The sequence below is a fragment of the Loxodonta africana genome, chromosome 10, assembly GCF_030014295.1.
Source record: "Loxodonta africana isolate mLoxAfr1 chromosome 10, mLoxAfr1.hap2, whole genome shotgun sequence".
NCBI classification, from domain to species: Eukaryota; Metazoa; Chordata; class Mammalia; order Proboscidea; family Elephantidae; genus Loxodonta; species Loxodonta africana.
The window spans coordinates 29,468,024-29,485,131 of record NC_087351.1 but is presented as its reverse complement, the minus strand read 5'-3'; the positions used below and the strand labels follow the sequence as shown (position 1 = coordinate 29,485,131).

General features: G+C 39.9%; 1 protein-coding gene and 1 pseudogene across 1 annotated transcript; both read right to left on the bottom strand.

The window, feature by feature from the left end:
• Positions 1-3,389: 3,389 nt before the first annotated feature.
• Positions 3,390-4,423, bottom strand: LOC100662703 (olfactory receptor 11H4). Its single transcript, XM_003421580.4, has one exon. The coding sequence runs from the start codon at positions 4,403-4,405 to the stop codon at positions 3,461-3,463; it is 945 nt and encodes a 314-aa protein (XP_003421628.3). The 5' UTR covers positions 4,406-4,423; the 3' UTR covers positions 3,390-3,460.
• An 8,157-nt stretch (positions 4,424-12,580) lies between these two features.
• Positions 12,581-13,802, bottom strand: LOC100654933 (olfactory receptor 11H7-like; annotated as a pseudogene).
• Between the last annotated feature and the right edge of the window lie 3,306 nt (positions 13,803-17,108).

Below are 17,108 nucleotides of genomic sequence, written 5' to 3'. Positions count from 1 at the left end.
TAAAGACTTTAGCTTTTGAAATTTTAAAGTATCTATGTTTTTCTAAGGCACCATTCCTCTCCTAAGACAATGACTTTAGCTCTAAAAATATGGAGGGTAAAAGTATGAGAAAATATGCGAAATGGGAAGGACCATGGAGAACTTTGATTAATACCTCAAAATATTATTCCACCTCACCACAATATATGTTGGCAATGAAAAATAACAAATAAGTCAAATATTTTGAGGGAAAAATGAATGAATATAGGGAATCTAGAAACATCGCCCCATTGAAGTTTCTTATTTTACAGATTAATAAGCTGAGGCCAGAGAGGTGAAGTGACTTATTAAGACACGTAACTAGTTGGTGGTAGAACTAGATTGGAACCCTCATCAACTGAGTGCCTGTTCATGGCTTGTCCCACCACATTAAACGTCCTGAGTTCTCGTGGGATGAAACGTTAAATTATTTTCAATGTATTAGTTGCCGTCCACTGAATTCTGACTTATGCTGACCTCTGTGTGTGAGAGTCGAATTGCGCTCCATAGGGTTTTCAATGGTTGGTGTTTTGGAAGTAGCCTTTTTTTTTTTTCCTGAGGTGCCTCTGGATGGACTTGAGCCTCCAACCTTCAGGTTGGCAGCCTAGCATGTTAACTATATGCACTACTGAGGTACTCCATTTTCAATATAATTTTCAATATATCTAGGTCTAAAAGAGGACAAATATACTTTGGAAAGATTTTAATACTCAATATAAAAAGGCTTTTACTTGTCTGTTCATTAGAAGATTCAATTAGCAAATACATTCCTTTCCGGGTTACATTTGGGTGGGTTGAGGTTTTTCCTGGTATGCTTAGGCATGCAATAGAAGCATAGTGACCGCGAGAGGGCAGCAGAACACAGCCGACTGGGTACAACCATGTTGTGTCCTACAACGGTGGAAAATTTGTAGGGCTACAATTTTAGAGAATTAAAAACCAAAAGTGGAGAAATGATAGTGAGAGGCATAGGGTAATTGGATGAGAATGAAGAAAACTGTTCTCATTGTCATGGGTTTTATGTTTAGCCACAGTTCTCCATCTTCAAGAAATTGTTCGTCCAGTATCTGATTAGTAACTCTGAGAGCTATTGTAAAAGTTTTTGTTAGCTTCCATCTAGTCTGCTCCTGACTCGTGGCCGCTCTTGACTCACAGACACTCCAAGAAAAGCTATTGTTTCGAAAACTCACCCCTCAAAAGACTCAGCGGCAGTAGTTTCGTGTTTGTTACTCCTTTTTCTGGGAATATTTGGGAGGAGGTATGTAGGCAGAGGTGATGTGATTTATTGCCATAGAACAGGTGGCAGATTGGGATGTCATGGATACCTGTGGTCATGAAGGAGGTTACCTAGCCTTCTGTTCTTCCCTTCTTCCAATTTATTCGTCCTCCTCTCTCCTCCTCAGAGTAAATATATCTAAATTCTTTTGTCTGATATTCATCATCTTTCATAAGATGGCCTATACTGGAAATCCCTGGATAGTGCAAAAGGTTAATGTGCTTGGCTGCTAACCAAAACGTTGGGAGGTTTGAGGACACCCAGAAACACCTCAATGTCCTCCTGATTAACTTCTGAAAAATCAACCATTGAAAAACATATGGAGCATCATTCTACTTTGACGCACACGCTGCTTCCACAAGTCAGAGTTGACTGGAGAGCAATGTTTTTTTTTTTTAAATCTGTATTTTTTGTTTTCCATGCTTCCCAGCACAAACCCTCAGCTCCAGTCAGGCCACTCATCTGTAGACACAAAATAATTCAAGGAGAAGATGTGGTTAATATGAGGCTTGAAAGCTAGAAGGAGAGGGGAACGAACATGTGCCGAGAGTCTTCTGTCTCTTTCTGTGCTTTGGTCCTTGTAGAAATTGTCTCATTTAATCCTTACGAAATTCTTACAAGATATAAATTTTACCCATTTTACAAAATAAGACCCTAGACATAGTAAGTGTTAACTGTCTTTCTCAAGTGGCAGAGCAGAAGATGAGGTGAGGCTCCGTGGGTTAAAAAGCAGCCTGAGCCAAGGTGCGGGGATGATAGAGATTGGAAGAGTCAGGTGGCTGTCCTGACTAAGCCTGAGGGTTGATGTTGGGAAGCAGTGGGAAACAAATAATATAGGTTTATTGGGGCCGTATTATGAAGGCCAGACAGAGGAATTTCGATATATTGACTCTGAACTACTGTTGATTTCCATCATGTGAAAGATCACCATATCACACCAGTGGTTGAACAAAGTTGAATTTTGGTTATTGGTTTGTCGTCTTGAGGGAGAATCTATGCCGTGATAAACCAAGGTGCATGTCAGGGTGTTAGAAAGTAGTTATTATGTGATTTGGCCTTTCGTTAGGTGATTTTGGGGAGAGCGTAAGGAAGTGAGTTTTTTCTGTGGATGCTGAGAGAAATCATTCTATGATTTGGCATCTTAATTTTTATCTATAAGGCAGTAGCAATGAAGTTGGGTTAAAGCTATACTTGGTGAAGAAAAAGCAGTCACTCATATGAGGCAGAAAAAGGGGATGTTTGGTTATTTTTTGTGATTTGGATAGTGGTCTTGTTTTGGACTCTGCTCAGAAGTGATTGTGGAGTGGTCTTGATTTTGTATTGATCCATCCTGATCACAGAGTGGCCTTGTCTGAGATTAGCGTTCTTTGAAATTGTGTATGTTCAGCAGAGGACACTCTGTCAACGTAACTGTGGGTGGCGGGCCAGCTACTGTCAACACCAGGACCTGACAGTGTTAGGCCAGTTCCTGGGTGTCAAAAACTGCTTTTCTGTCTCTCACTGTATTGGGGATCCAGAAATGAAAAAGGCAATTCCTGTCCTCAAGGAGCTCCTGCAAAGGGAGGTATGTGCAAATAAATAAATTACATCCTAATGTGGTAAGTGTAATGACAGAAACATTAAAGCAACTGCAACAAATTACTGTTTGGCATGTGTCAAAATTTTATTTCAAACTTGTGACAAGGGAATTACACCTCTAAGAAAATCTATTCAAAGAGTTTCTTCTGGTCATGGTTTTTTCCTCCTTCTTTTAATAGAAAGAGGGTGATTAGATAATATTGTTAGACTAGGTAGAAGAAACAAGTGTCTGTTAAAGATTTAGAAATGTCCCATGGCTGGTTAAAAGTCACTGCACCTTAATTATTCAGGAAAGGTGACTATGTTTGCTCTAAAACTGATGTTATACCAAAATCTAACTTCTCCCAATTAACAATTGCATTGTGTCATTCCAATAAGGACAGACGCTAAAAAATTTTTACTCAGTGTTGAAGCCCAGTGAGTTAAGGTTTAAGTAGATCAGTACAGGAAAGGTATTTAAAGTTGGACATAGCAGATAGAATATCTGGCCCCTAACTCCTTAGAGTGAGGACTAAAAGACCATGGCAATGATAAGCACATCTTCACCTTGTTCTTCATTAGAACTTGGAAGTATGGCACATCTTTGACTCATGAATTTTGACTTATTCTCATTCTACCCAGGATATTTCTCAGGGCAAATTTCATGTCTTTATTACGAAGACTATAAATCAGGGGATTAAAGAGAGGTGTCAGTACTGAATACACCAGTGTGAGGGTCTTCTGCATCAAAGTCGGGACCCCATATGTAGGACTCACATACATTACCATGACTGTCCCATAGAAAAGAGACACCACAACTAAATGAGAGCCACATGTGAAGAAGGCCTTCCGCTGGCCAGCTACAGAGGGGACCTGAAAAACAGCTCTGAGCAGTAGAGTATAGGATCGAAGAATATACATAATAGTGACAAAAAGGACAAGGGAGCTCTGAGTGTAGAAAATAAATTCAGTAATGGGGGCTGGGGCACAGGACAGAGACATGAGTGGGTCCATGTCACAGAGGAAGTGATCAAAGATATTGGGACCACAAAAGGGAAGTTGGGAGATGAAGAAAATTGGGATTGGGTAGCCAAGGAATCCAGTGAGCCAGCAGAGAGACACCAGCATGCCACAGATCCTCCTGGTCATGATGGTGGGGTAGTGCAGTGGATGGCAGATGGCCAGGTACCGATCATAAGCCATTACTGCCAGGAAGAGACATTCAGTAGTGCCCAGGGAAAAGAAGAAATAGAACTGGAGGAAGCAACCAGAAAATGAGATGGCCCTGGTCTTGGAGAGAATGTTGGCTAGCATGTTGGGAACTGTGGAGGAAACATACCAGATCTCAAGGAAGGCAAAGTTGCCCAGCAGAAAGTACATGGGGGTGTGGAGTTGTGGGTGGCATCTCACTGCACAGATGATGGCCCCATTCCCCAGCAGGGTCAAGACATAAACCACCAAAAGCAATGAGAAGAGGAAAATCTGCATCTCCCAGCAAGCAGGGAATCCCAGGAGAACAAACTCAGTCACAATGTGTGTTGCTGACCTGTTCATGGGTCTTAATCCTATGAAGAAAAAGAAATGAGTTTAGTCTGAGTTGCTCTGTTTCCTATGTATCTCATGGATTTTACCGAGAAGGGAGCTTGGCCTATAATGGAAAATACATGACGTATTCTGAGAGCAGATGGGAAGAAATTCCACCTTATTTTGAATTAATTGTGGCTCTAAATCTCAATATTATTTTGGCAGAATCCAGTGCACCTAGAATGTTCCAGAGCAGTGGTATCACCAGATGTGTTTTTCTTATTGATGCATAAGACCTTTTCTGCTTCTGACTTGTGTTTCCAATGTAGGTAAGAGGTCTTTATGCACAAGCTCATCTACTTTCTCTTATCTAGGCCACCTTGTTCAAAGCAAAACAAAACAAAACCAAACAAACAAATACCCACAAACAAGAACATATATTTTGAGGACAGCAGATGTGAGGTTGGATTAAGCCTTTGGCAACAGGATTAGTTGACTGATACATGGGGATAAAACCCACACCAGGACACTGGCCTTTCAGAATAGCCTAATTTGTCACAGACATCAGTACATCCAAGACTTGGGGCTATTCTTCAATTTTTCCTTTAAAGATTTTCTTTTTCCTACTCTAATTTTTTTTTTTTTTTTTTACTCTAACCGGTTAAATGGCACCTAAAAACAAAAACAAAAGAAAGAACAAAGAAAATACCAGCATAACAAATATCTTTGCTCCAAGATAAGGACAAGTGAGAATATTATTTTCCAAATATGTCTGACTTTTGCAAGTGTTTATTTTCAAGTTTTTTACACATACTATGCAGAAAGGATCTATCTTACTTTTCATATTCAGATCCTACCTAGCTGAAATAAAGAAAATGGTGTTTTCAATACAAAAGTTTAATTTATTTAGTGAGCCTTTTTAGGTGAATAAACCAATAAAAGAATTTTCTAAGGGGATCTGAGAAGAAGTGGGGTAGCAATTGTATCTGGTAGAATTTATTTCATTTTCTAAATGGGAGGAGAAGACATTTCCAAATATTTGGACAGGCATGTACTTTTCAGTAGCAACACGTTTATATATTTTAAGAGCTGAGCAAGCAAAATGCACAAATACGTGTGTTTAAACCACAGATGAATCTATTATTGATTAATATTCATAAAGCCCTGAATTAAGAGTCCTACCAAAAAAAATTAAAATGGTTGTTTTGATGTTGAGTTTTCTTGTCAAATTCAGATCTCTTGCCTTCTGTATTGGAGGTCACCAGTCACAACTTTGCCAGGAATGGAAGAGAAAAAACTCTGAAGAGCAAAGAAGAAAAAAAAAAATCCTTCAGAATGAAGACCTGGATTCCAACATCATTAGTCCCCTGTTGGAGGTTGTCTTTAAGGAGGCATAAAAAGGGAACAGAAAGAAGTTATAAAGTTGTTCATTTTCCAATCAATAATAAATTCAAAACACATATGTTTTCCATCCTCCCTGAATAAGTTGCTCAATAGATGATTCCTAGATTGTTATTTATGAAGCAGAAATAAATTGCTTTCCCTGCTACAGATTGGGAACCAAGTCCAAGCTCACAGATTTAAATCAGGGACCACGATAGTAGATCTGAGATTCCCATCCTTTGTTCTGAGAATGAGCCATGCCTGCTGACTGTGAATAACAGTTCAGGACTCTGTCACTTCTATGCTGACAACTACATCTTTTCTACCACTGTATGTGGTTACTGATCTGTTAGCAACAGATTTTTTTCCTGTAGTCTTCGGTGAAAGTGCAGATAAGTAAGGGGAGCTGAACGGAAGAGCCCAAATCATCAATTTTCAGGTTCAACCTTGATGAAATGAACTGAACTCACTAAGTTCTGCATAAACCCTACCCTCTAAGGCTTCCAAAATTACTATCTGGGAATAGTTAGGTTATTAGAATGGAATATTCATCACTTTATGCTACAAACATACTGTTTCTCATGCTTTTGGGATTCATAAGTCACCATAGTGGCCTACAAACCAGCAGATCTGCTCTTTCATAACTCCTTTCCACCACACAAAAAAACAACCAATTCATCAGTCCACCCACACCAAGAGTGCTTGCCTCATTAAATAGGCTCCTCCTAAATGTTCCTCACTTGACATACTGTGGTCCGCTCAGGTAGCCTGAGAGAAGAATCATACCTCCTGATCACTCCTAGAGAATGAGCTAATTTTCGCAAAGTTGATCCCTAATAATCATAAAATCACAGAATTGGAAGAAACGGCAAGATGATCTATTCTAACCATTTTGCAGACGAAGCTTAGAGAGGGAACATGACTTTTCTGAGGTCACCTAGTGAATATAAGAGTCCTGTATTCACATATTGAACTTTTACACTGCCTCCTTTGAGTTTCTCCAGAGAAACAGTGATAATCAGAATTATAAAGTAAAAGGCACTCTGTAGAATATCACAAAGGTTTGCACAAACTGCTTTCAGCTACTAACCTAAAGATTGGAGGTTCAAACCCACCAAGCAGCACCATGGAAGAAAGATTTGGTGATCTGTTTCTGTAAAGATTACAGCCAAGAAAATCCTATGGGCAGTTCTGCTCTGTAATATATGGGGTCGCCATGAGTTGGAACCGACTCAGTGACAACGACTGGGTTTTTTCTTTTGGTAATCTATCACAGCCATGGTTGTAACATGGAAATCACGCCTTTTCTCTTACATGTAACGATGGCTTTCCTGGCTCAGCTTGGAGAGAGGGATAGACACAGAGGGCTTGAACATAACTTCAGCAACAAGCATCACCTTCTCACTGCCTCTGATGAGGAAAACCCTAGTTGAGGACATCATGTATTATTGAACCTCCTTCTGGAGACTCCAGGGTCTTGTTTTCTAGGAGTCTGTGGAGATGCTTACCATGTATAGCAGTTTTAAATCTGTTTTTCCTCTCAGAGATTTCTGTAAAACCCTGTGTATCTCTCCATGTGTTGTCTGTGGCTCCCCCAAGTTTCCCCTGGAGTGCACCCTCCTTGAGACGTAACCATGTTTTAATAAGCTAGATCCCAGGGTGTGGCTAGAGTTAAGGAAACAGAGAACCGAATCCCAGACTCACTGCTGTCGTGTCGATTGTGACTCATAGTGACCCTGTAGGGCATGGTAGAACTGCCCTGTAGGGTTTCCAAGGCTGTAAACCTTTACAGAAAGCAGATTGCCGCATCTTTTTCCCACAGAGAGGCTGGTGGGTTTGAACTGCCGATCCTTTGGTTAACAGCTGAGAGCTTTAACCACTTTGCCACCAGAGCTCCTGAAAAACAGAGAAGCCGGGGAAAATACCAGATAAATTTCAGGAGGCTTTCTATTATAAAATGAGCCCTGGTGATGCAGTGGTTAAGTGCTTGGCTGCTAACTGAAGGATAGGTGGTTGGAACCTGCTGACCACCCTGCTAGAGAAAGATGTGGTAGTCTGCTTATGTAAAAATTACAGCCTTGGAAACCCTATGGGGAGGCTCTATTTTGCCCTTAAGGTCGGTATTAGTCGCAATCGATGGCAATTGAGTCGGTTTGATTTTGGGGGTATTGCAAAGACATTGTCACCTCTGTGGAGATCAGTGAAATTAAGTGCTGATTTTGCTCGTGAATCTAACTCTGAAACTGAGAGATGTTTGTGCACAAATTCTTCCTCAATAGCCTAAATGGAATGCGACAACACAGAGAAACAGGAATCTATTCTGTTGGTCGCTTTAAAATTAAGTCCACTCATTTTTCCTGGGTTCAGTCACTGTAATGACCAGGAGATTGGTATTAGGTAGAAACTGCCTGGAGTGACCTGATAATGAATAATTACTTAATAGATGTGGCAGGAATTCTACGATTGTCCATATACAGAAGTCATTTAAGTGATTAGTCAAATTGTCAGGTTCCCCTTTGAATTCACTCTCCAAAAACCCAAACCCAAACCCATTGCCGTTGAGTAAATTCCGACTCACAGTAACCTATAGGACAGAGTAGAGCTTCCCCACAGATTTTCCAAGGAGTGGCTGGTGAATTTGAACTGGTGACCTTTTGGTTGCAGCAAGCTCTTAACCACTGCTCACCAGGGCTCTGCAGTAGGGAATTTGAAATCAGTGCAAAAGTGAGCAGAGATTTACTTCCATTTTTTATCTTTTGGCTTTTGTTTTTCTTCTAAAAAGTTGCAGCTTCTTTCAAGGATCCTCTCAGTCTACTTCTCCTTTGAAACATGACTTCTGAGGAAAGGTGATGGAGATGAGCAATGAGAAAATCTCCACTTATAACCTGGGCCAGCTTGTACACGAAATTGATATTCAAAGACAGTCTAGGCCAAAGGTTCTCAAACTTTAACGTGCGTTATGGCAATGTTAAATTTTACCTGAGCCTTATGATTTTGGAAAGCAGAGGTGGTTAAAGAAATTTCCCCACTCTTGTGTTCTAGAGAATGGTTCATTGCAAACAACTGACCAAGACTGACTTCATGATCTCCTCTTCAAATAAGCTTTAAAAGCAGTTGTTGTCAAGTCTACTCCAACTCCTGGTGACCCCATGTGTGTCAGAGTAGAACTGTGCTCCTCAGGGTTTTCAGTGGCTGAAGTTTTGGAAGCAGATTGTCAGGCCTTTCTCCCAAGGCGCCTGTGGGTGGATTCCAACTGCCAAGCATAAGGTTAGCAGCCCATTGTGTTAACTGCTTGCACCACCAGGGACTCCAGATAAACTTAAGATGGGCCTTTTCCTGCTTTATCTCTGCCTTTTCCTGCTTTATCTCTGCCTTTTCCTGCTTTATCTCCCTAACAATCTTTTTTTTTTCCTCAGTCTTTATAATTCCCAGGCACCTAACTAGAGAAAAGGAGCCCTGGTGGTGCAGTGGTTACGAGATCAGCTGCTAACCAAAAGTCCAGCAGTTTGAATCTACCAGCTACTCCTTGGAAACCCTATGGGGCAGTTCTACTCTGTCTTATTGGGTTGCTATGAGTCGGAATTGACTTGACGGCAATGGGTAACTAGAGAAGAAGGTGCTCTGATGGTGCAGTGGTTAAGTTTTTGGTTGCAAACCAAAAGATTGGCCATTGGAACCTATCAGGAGAAAGTTGTGGCAGTCTGCTTCCATAAAGATTACAGCTTTGGAAGACCTATGGGGCAGTTCTTCTCTGTTCTACAATCTCACTATGATTTGGAATTGACTAGATGGCAACAGATTTTTTTTTGAACTAGAGAGGTCCTTTTCTCCCTCTCTCTTTCCTTAGGTCTCCCAGGATTCAGGTGGCCTTATCATAAGAAAATGGTCAAATGGCCTTACTTGCCAAATGGCCTTACTCAAAAAGTTAATAAATCACTTACCCTTCCCAGTGATTAACTCCTCTTAATTTCTTTTGAAACCTTCCTAGTTCTTGAACATCTCGCTCAATTGGCATAACACAGTTTATAAAGAAAATGTTCTACACTCCACTTTGTTGAGTAGCTTCTGGAGTCTTAAAAGCTTGTGAGAAGCTATCTAAGATGCTCCACTGGTCTCACCCTGCTGGAGCAAGGGAGAATGAAGAAAATCAAAGACACAAATGAAATATTGGTCCAAATGACTAATAGGCCACATGTACCACAGCCTCCACCAGACTGAGTCCAGCACAACTAGATGATGCCCAGCTACCACTGTTGACTGCTCTGACAGGGATCACAATAGCGGGTTCCAGACAGGGCTGGAGAAAAATGTAGAACAAAATTCCAACTCATCCACACACACACACAAAGACTAGACTTAATGGCCTGACAGAGACTGGAGAAACCCAGAGAGTATGGGCTCCGGATACCCTTATAGCTCAGTAATGAAATCACTCCTGAGGTTCAACCTCCAGTCAAAGATTAGACACACCCATAAAACAAAATGAGACTAAATGGATACACCAGCCCAGAGGCAAGGACAAGAAAGCAGGAGGGGACAGGAAAGCTGTTAATGGGGAAGCCAAGGTCAAGGTCGAGAAAGGGAGTGTGTTGACATGTTGTGGGGTTGGCAACCAAAGTCAGAAAACAATATGTGTATTAATAGTTTAATGAGAAACTAGTTTGCTTTGTAAACCTTCATCTAAAGTACAACAAAAAAATGTAGCATACACACTGTAAAAAAACAGAACCAAAAAACTTTCCAGTTCTTTATCCCAGTGGAATAGGAGATTCTGGTCCCTCTCTCTCCCTACCACAATAGTGTTGTTGTCATGTGCCTTTGAGTTGATTCAGACTCATAACAACCCTATAGGACAGAGTAGAACTGCCCCATAGGATTTCCTAGGCTATAATCTTCAAGGGAGAAGATCACCAAAGAAATTTTTCTTTTAATAGCTTGAATCCCTGTGAGAAGAAAACACTTTAAAGCAATGTGTGTCTAGCAACAGGGGAAAAATTAAATAAATTAGGTTAATTCATACAATAGAACATTATTCAACTGTGAAAAAGAATGACATGTATCTATTTGTATTGGCCTGCAAAGAAGCTCAGAAAATGTTAAGAAATTAAAAAAAAGTTACAGAATAGTCTGTATAATATAATCAGTTTAAAGAAAATCAAAGCTTTATATTCGTATGCATTTGTTGGTGTCTATTTTTATATATGTACAAGCCTAACTGCTACTAAACTTGTTCCTTGTAGGAAGTGGGATTGTGGAGAAGGATGATGGGAGCTTTTTACGTTTAACTTTATACTTTTTTGTATTGTTTGAAAATTTTGTAACAAACATGTACTACTTTTTTAGGAATACAGTTTTATTAAAAGGATACAAAAGAAGAGATGCCTAGGATGAGGCCCAGGAGGGTCCCTGACACAGAGCTTCTGTGTCCTTAGGATGTGTTTTCCCTCCTGGTGCATTGATGTCTATCTACCACTAACCAGGAAGCTCACTTGAGCTTCAGTGTCCAGAGTTTTTATTGGGGTTCATTACATAGGCATGATTGATTGAATTATTGGCCATGTCACTGAATTCAATATCAGTCCCCCTTCCCATCCCAAAGGTCTAACTGATATCACAGGTGGGTATTTCTGGGATGACCAGCCCGCACTCAACATGAGTCACCTCCTTAGCTTAAACTCTCAGGTGTGGTTCAAGCACTTACATGCCAAACATTCAAGAAAGTCTGATGACTCTTAGTATTAATATATGTTCTCCTTATCCACGTATTGGAAAGTCCAAACCAAAATTTTAATTTTTATCAAAACTAAAACTTATTCCCACATACTGGGTCTGACTTAGGGTTGATTTGCTCCTCCCCACCTACCCTTCCGCTCCCCCTCTCTCACATTGCTAGGCTGCTGCTTGTTATTTAGGTTTGGGGTGAGGGAGAAGTAAGGCCTGGAAAGTTCTTCTTTGACCGTTATGTCTCTATTCAGGCACTTTTGGCTTCTAGCTGTGGCAAAAGTTTGAATGTTTTCTCTCACGGGGTGCTCTTCTTTGGTGGTGAGTGGTTGCCTCAAATGCCATTCCCTTATATGGACAACACTTCCCTGGCTGGCTACTTATGGCTTCCTTCTCATCCCTGGATTCTGGTAACCCAGACTCTCTTTTGGCATTACTTTACTTCGACAGGTAGTATTTCTGGGTGGGATCCCTTTCAAGATGGCCCAAATTGCTTACCTTCCGTGAGGTTGACCTAGGCCAAATGTGGGTAGTCTATATTTGTCCTACTCTTGATGGAGTTCAGTTTGCTCCCATTACAGCCCATCTCTCTCTGCTCCACTCTCATAGCCAGCTCATCAACAGCATTTATACCTTTTTTTTTTTTTCCAGATAGAATCCAGGGACAGTCTTGCTGTCCCTCAAACTCCAGTGAACAAAGTCAAGCTCTCTGAATGGTTTTCTTGATGTACCCCTCACTTCGCTTAGGGAGATCACATAGCACACTAACGACTCTCATCAAGGATATTCTTACTAATGGCCTCCATCAAACTTCCAGTCTCCATTTGTACACTGTTGATGAGGATGATGAGCTAAGATTTCTGAGAGACTGATTCATAATCTCTTAGTATGTCCAGCATTGATATGTGGAGATTCTGCCAAAAATACAAGACAAGAGGCTTATTGTTACATGGCTTAAAAAAAAAAAAGTGATAGAAAAGTATGTAAGAAAGTAACTTGATTGATTTCTCTTTCCAAAGTTGTGCGGACTTAAAAAAATATCAAAACCTTCCTGGATGAATATTAAGATCTTAAAGTCATTTTTATGATGTGTTGGGGGGCTAATCTTTTCTCCCCATGGAAACACATATCTGAAACTAAAAGGGAATCAACATATGATCAATACACAATGAGTCTGGCTTTGCACAAATGATCTGTGATGGTTATGAATAAAGCAAAGTCAGTTTGAATTAGAGAAAGAGGATTATTCTCTCACTGACAGTAATAAATTCATTGGGTTGTACAAAGCCTATTCATGAGCTTTGGGTAATTCTCATCCCACAAAGGACATGGTGGATGGCATATTTCATGTCCTTGTTGTGTAGGCTGTAGATGATAGGGTTTAAGACTGGTGTCACAACAGAGTATATCAGTGTGATGATCTTCTGCATAGCAATTGAATGCCAGACGTGGGAGTCACATACATCACCATTATGATTCCTTAGAACAGAGATACCACCATTAAGTGGGATCCACAGGTAGAGAAGGCTTTTTGCCAACCAGCTAAAGAAGGGACTTGAAGCACAGCTCTGAGCACCAGGGAATAGGACCCAAGGATGTAGATAACATTGAGGATGATAATAAGAGAGCTCACAGAGTGTAATACATGCTCTATGATGGGTTTAGGGGCACAGGACAGGGCCATCAGTGGGTCTACATCACACAGGAAGTGATCAATGATGTTGGGACCACAAAAAGGTAGTTGGGAAATGAAGAAATGGGAATTAAAAGTCCAAGGAAACCAATGAGCCAACAAAGAGACACCAGAATGCTACAGAGCCCCTGGGTCATGATGGAGGGATAGTGCAGCGGGTGGCAGATAGCCAGGTACCGATCATAAGCCATGACACAGAGGAAGAAGCATTCCATTGTGCCCAAGGAAAAGAAGAAGTGGAACTGAGTAAAGCAGCCAGAGAAGGAAATGGTCTTGGTTTTGGAAAGAAAACTGACCAACATGTTGGGAACTGTGCAGGTCACACACCAGATCTCTAGGAAGGAGAAGTTGACCAGGAGCATGTACATAGGGGTATGGAGTCGTGGGTCCCATCTCACTGCACAAATGATGGCCATATTCCCAGTCAGAGTCAAGATGTAGGCCAACAGAATCATGAAGAAAAGAATGAGCTGCATTTTCCAGGGACCAGGAAAGCCCAGCAGAACAAAGTGTGTTACAGTAGATATCCCTGATTTATTCATGGTCCCCAGACTGTGGAGAGAAGACAGATAGATAGTGACAATTGACTTTGCTGCTGAGGCCGCCTGAAGCTTTTCTTGGGGCAGAGAGTTTGATTCATGCAGGCAAACACACGGATATTCTAAAAAAAGTCTTGAATGAATCCTTCCGTGTTCTGAATGAATCTTTTGGCCCTGATTCTTTGTAAATATACACTTCCAGGCTACTTGAGCTTTCTGTGGCAGTGGACAGTCAGTTAAATTTCATCTTCTTCTGATATTAAGAAGCCTTGAACCAGAGGAAAAATGGTTTGTCTTTTACCTAATTTTTTTCCAGTGAAAGCTGTTTATACACAGCAATTACTTAGTGCTATTGACATCAAAATGTGATGATATGCATATCATCATCAAATTTTCTAATCAGTTTGACTGACTTGTGCTTTTACATTATTTTAGATTCTTTCTTGGAGCCATTTCCATTAGAAGAATTTATTTTCAATCCAATACTTTTGAGTGATACCAGAAAAAAAATCCATAAGGATATTCAAATGATAAAATTCTTTATGTATATATATTAAAGACATTTAAATTGGACTCCAGCTCATTTGGCTTTTAATCTTTTGTTTTTAGCAATAAAAAAGTCACTATGGCCACTTCTGAAAGGCTGATTGTTAATTTCACATCCTTCATAGACATTTAAAAAGATATGTCATTAAATATAAATATAACATATGGGATGTATTGAGAAGGAAATTACAATCACTAAAGAGATTCTTTTCTAAAGCTCTTCTTACTATGGCTGCCACAAGTTTTGCTTAGAATTCACGATTTGGAAGATTTTATTTTAGTCCACTTAAAAAACAGCCCCTAAAACAACTGAATACAAGAGAATCAAAGATATTGTTTCAAAGAAATATTATTTACCCACTTAAAAAAGTTTCCCCTTGTTCCGTTTAGAACACCATTACCAAAGGAGGTTTCTTTTTAAGAACAACATGTAACTCAGAGAAAAGAACACAGCAATAGCTTTAATATATTAGAATCTCCAGAAAAATTTAAAAAGATAACTTTAACTTTTTGATTGATAAGAGGAAAATTTACCTTAAAAATCTTTTTCATATAAGTGGTGTATTTTGTGACTAGGTTGATTTACTTTCCTGTATTGAACAAAGGGTGAAGGTATATAAATAAGAGTACTCACTAATATAATTAAATTGAAAAAAAAAAAAAAACCCTTCTATTCAATGCAGTTATATGAAATAAGAGAACTATATTATGAGTGTTGCAGGCTCACTAAATTCATAAGGCATAAAGTTTAGTAACCTCTGAGCCTATGTATCTAGAAGAAACCATAACCTTTCTATTGGGTTGGTTATGTCAAACCAGGTTGTAGTCTAATGGACAAGAAACCAAGAAGAGAAGGGAACTGAAAGATATGTATACACACACACACACACACACACACATATATTTTGTTGTTAGGTGCCGTCGAGTTGGTTCTGACTCATAACGACCCTATGTACAATAGAACAAAGCACTTCTTGTCCTGAGCCATTCTCATAATGGTTGCTATTCTCAAGCCCATTGTTGTAAGCACTGTGTCAATCCATCTTGCTGAGGGTCTTTGTATATGAAATATATAAATCCTAATTTAAAATGCTTTTTTAAAGTAGGATTTTTGTGAACAGTTAAATTAACCTGCATTGATGATCATTGTGGTGAAACATCTTGAAAAATGGTTCCCTACCATAGGAGTTCTATGTTGAGAAAACCTACGGCCGTCGAGGCGATTCCCACTCATAGTGATGGAGTAGAACTCCCCTGTAGAGTTTCCAAGGAGTGCCTGGTGGATTCGAACTGCCGACCTTTTGGTTAGCAGCTGTAGCACTTAACCACTATGCCACCAGGGTTTCCAGGAGGTCTGTATGTTCTCCATTTTTCTAAGCAAGAAACAAAACTCAACAAGTTTGAGAAAGCAGTGATGCAGAGAACAACCATTATCCCTGGAACAGAGCAGCATCAGCAATGACTCTGAACTCAGTCACAGACTTTGACCGAAAATGCAGAAGGCTGAACTCCATGCATTTGAACCATACATCGCTCTAGTTGACAAACAAAGAAACAAGCAAAGAAACATAAACAACCTTTCAAAAACTGCTAGTCAGCCACAGGGAAAGCATGAAAAATGAATTTCACAGATAATTTTAAACGTAACGGTAGGAAGTAGGTCCCAATATATTCACCATTAAACTCTGTGGGAAATCTTACTCCTCGTGCTGCCCGATTTGATATAAGTATTAAAAAATTTTTTTTCTATCACCTCATCTGAAGTTGCAGTTGAGTAGTGGACCAAGAGGGGAAAGCTGGTGAGAGGAAACAAACAAACAAATAAAAAAATTCCAGTTTTCTTTTGGTTTCTAGCCTCAGTAGATACAGTTAGCTCCATACTGTTTGGCTCAAATATCTAGAAGAGTCAGATGGTTTCTGGTCACCCGGGAATGACTTTGGATCCCTTTTTAGTGCACTTATTTTGGTGAGTGTGAATTCCCCGTTGATCTAAGTACTTTGTGGGATTTTTTAAAAATTTTGTTACTGAGCTGAAGAGAAACTGATGTTCTTTGGTACTTGAAATCATGAGCATATTGAGTGAACGAATGTATAGGTGGATAGGCGCAATGTGGTATATCATAGCAGAAACGCCCATCAGAGGAGACGTCCCGTACATACCATGAAGCTTTCTTAGGTCAGCCTGAACAGAGTCTGTAGGGAGGTCACAAAGTTTCTCTTCTCCCCTGGCCCTAGTGTGGAAACCCTAGAGAGAGCTCCTTGCTTGGCTTGTTTCTCTTCCCTTGCTCCATGAGATTCTTGTGGCCTATTTCCCATAGAGTGTGTTGAAACTGAGCTCTAGTCTTATTTTATGGCTTATATTAGCCACTGTTGAGAATCCTCAAGTCTCTTGCAACTTTTCATGTTTTCCCTAGGGATTTTCTTATTTGTTGCCTTAGGGTTTCTTTCTTTTATTTGATAAATTGATCCCTAGGGATTATTAAAAATAATGTGCAATTTTAACTCTAAGGAGACCCCGTAGTCTCCTTAAACATCTCTCCTTGTGCTTCTCAAACAGGGTATGTGATTTTGTGCCATGAGATACACAAATCCTTCAGTTAAATGTTTTCCTGAAGGGCCAATTTTATTTAGAGAAAATAATTTTATATTATACTAAATACTATGGAATAAATCCGTTTCTGTCATTCAATTCTGATTCATAGCAACCCTATAAGACATAGTAGAACTGTTCTATAGGGTTTCCAAAGCTGTAATCTTTACAGAAGAAGACTGCTATAGCTGTCTCCCATAGAGTGGCCGGTGGGTTCAAACCACCAACTTTTGGGTAGCAGCCAAGTATAAAACCACCATG

What these genes read in the sequence shown, in the direction of transcription:
- LOC100662703 (XM_003421580.4), bottom strand. Translation starts at nt 4,405, where the DNA reads ATGAACAGGTCAGCAACACACATTGTGACTGAGTTTGTTCTCCTGGGA.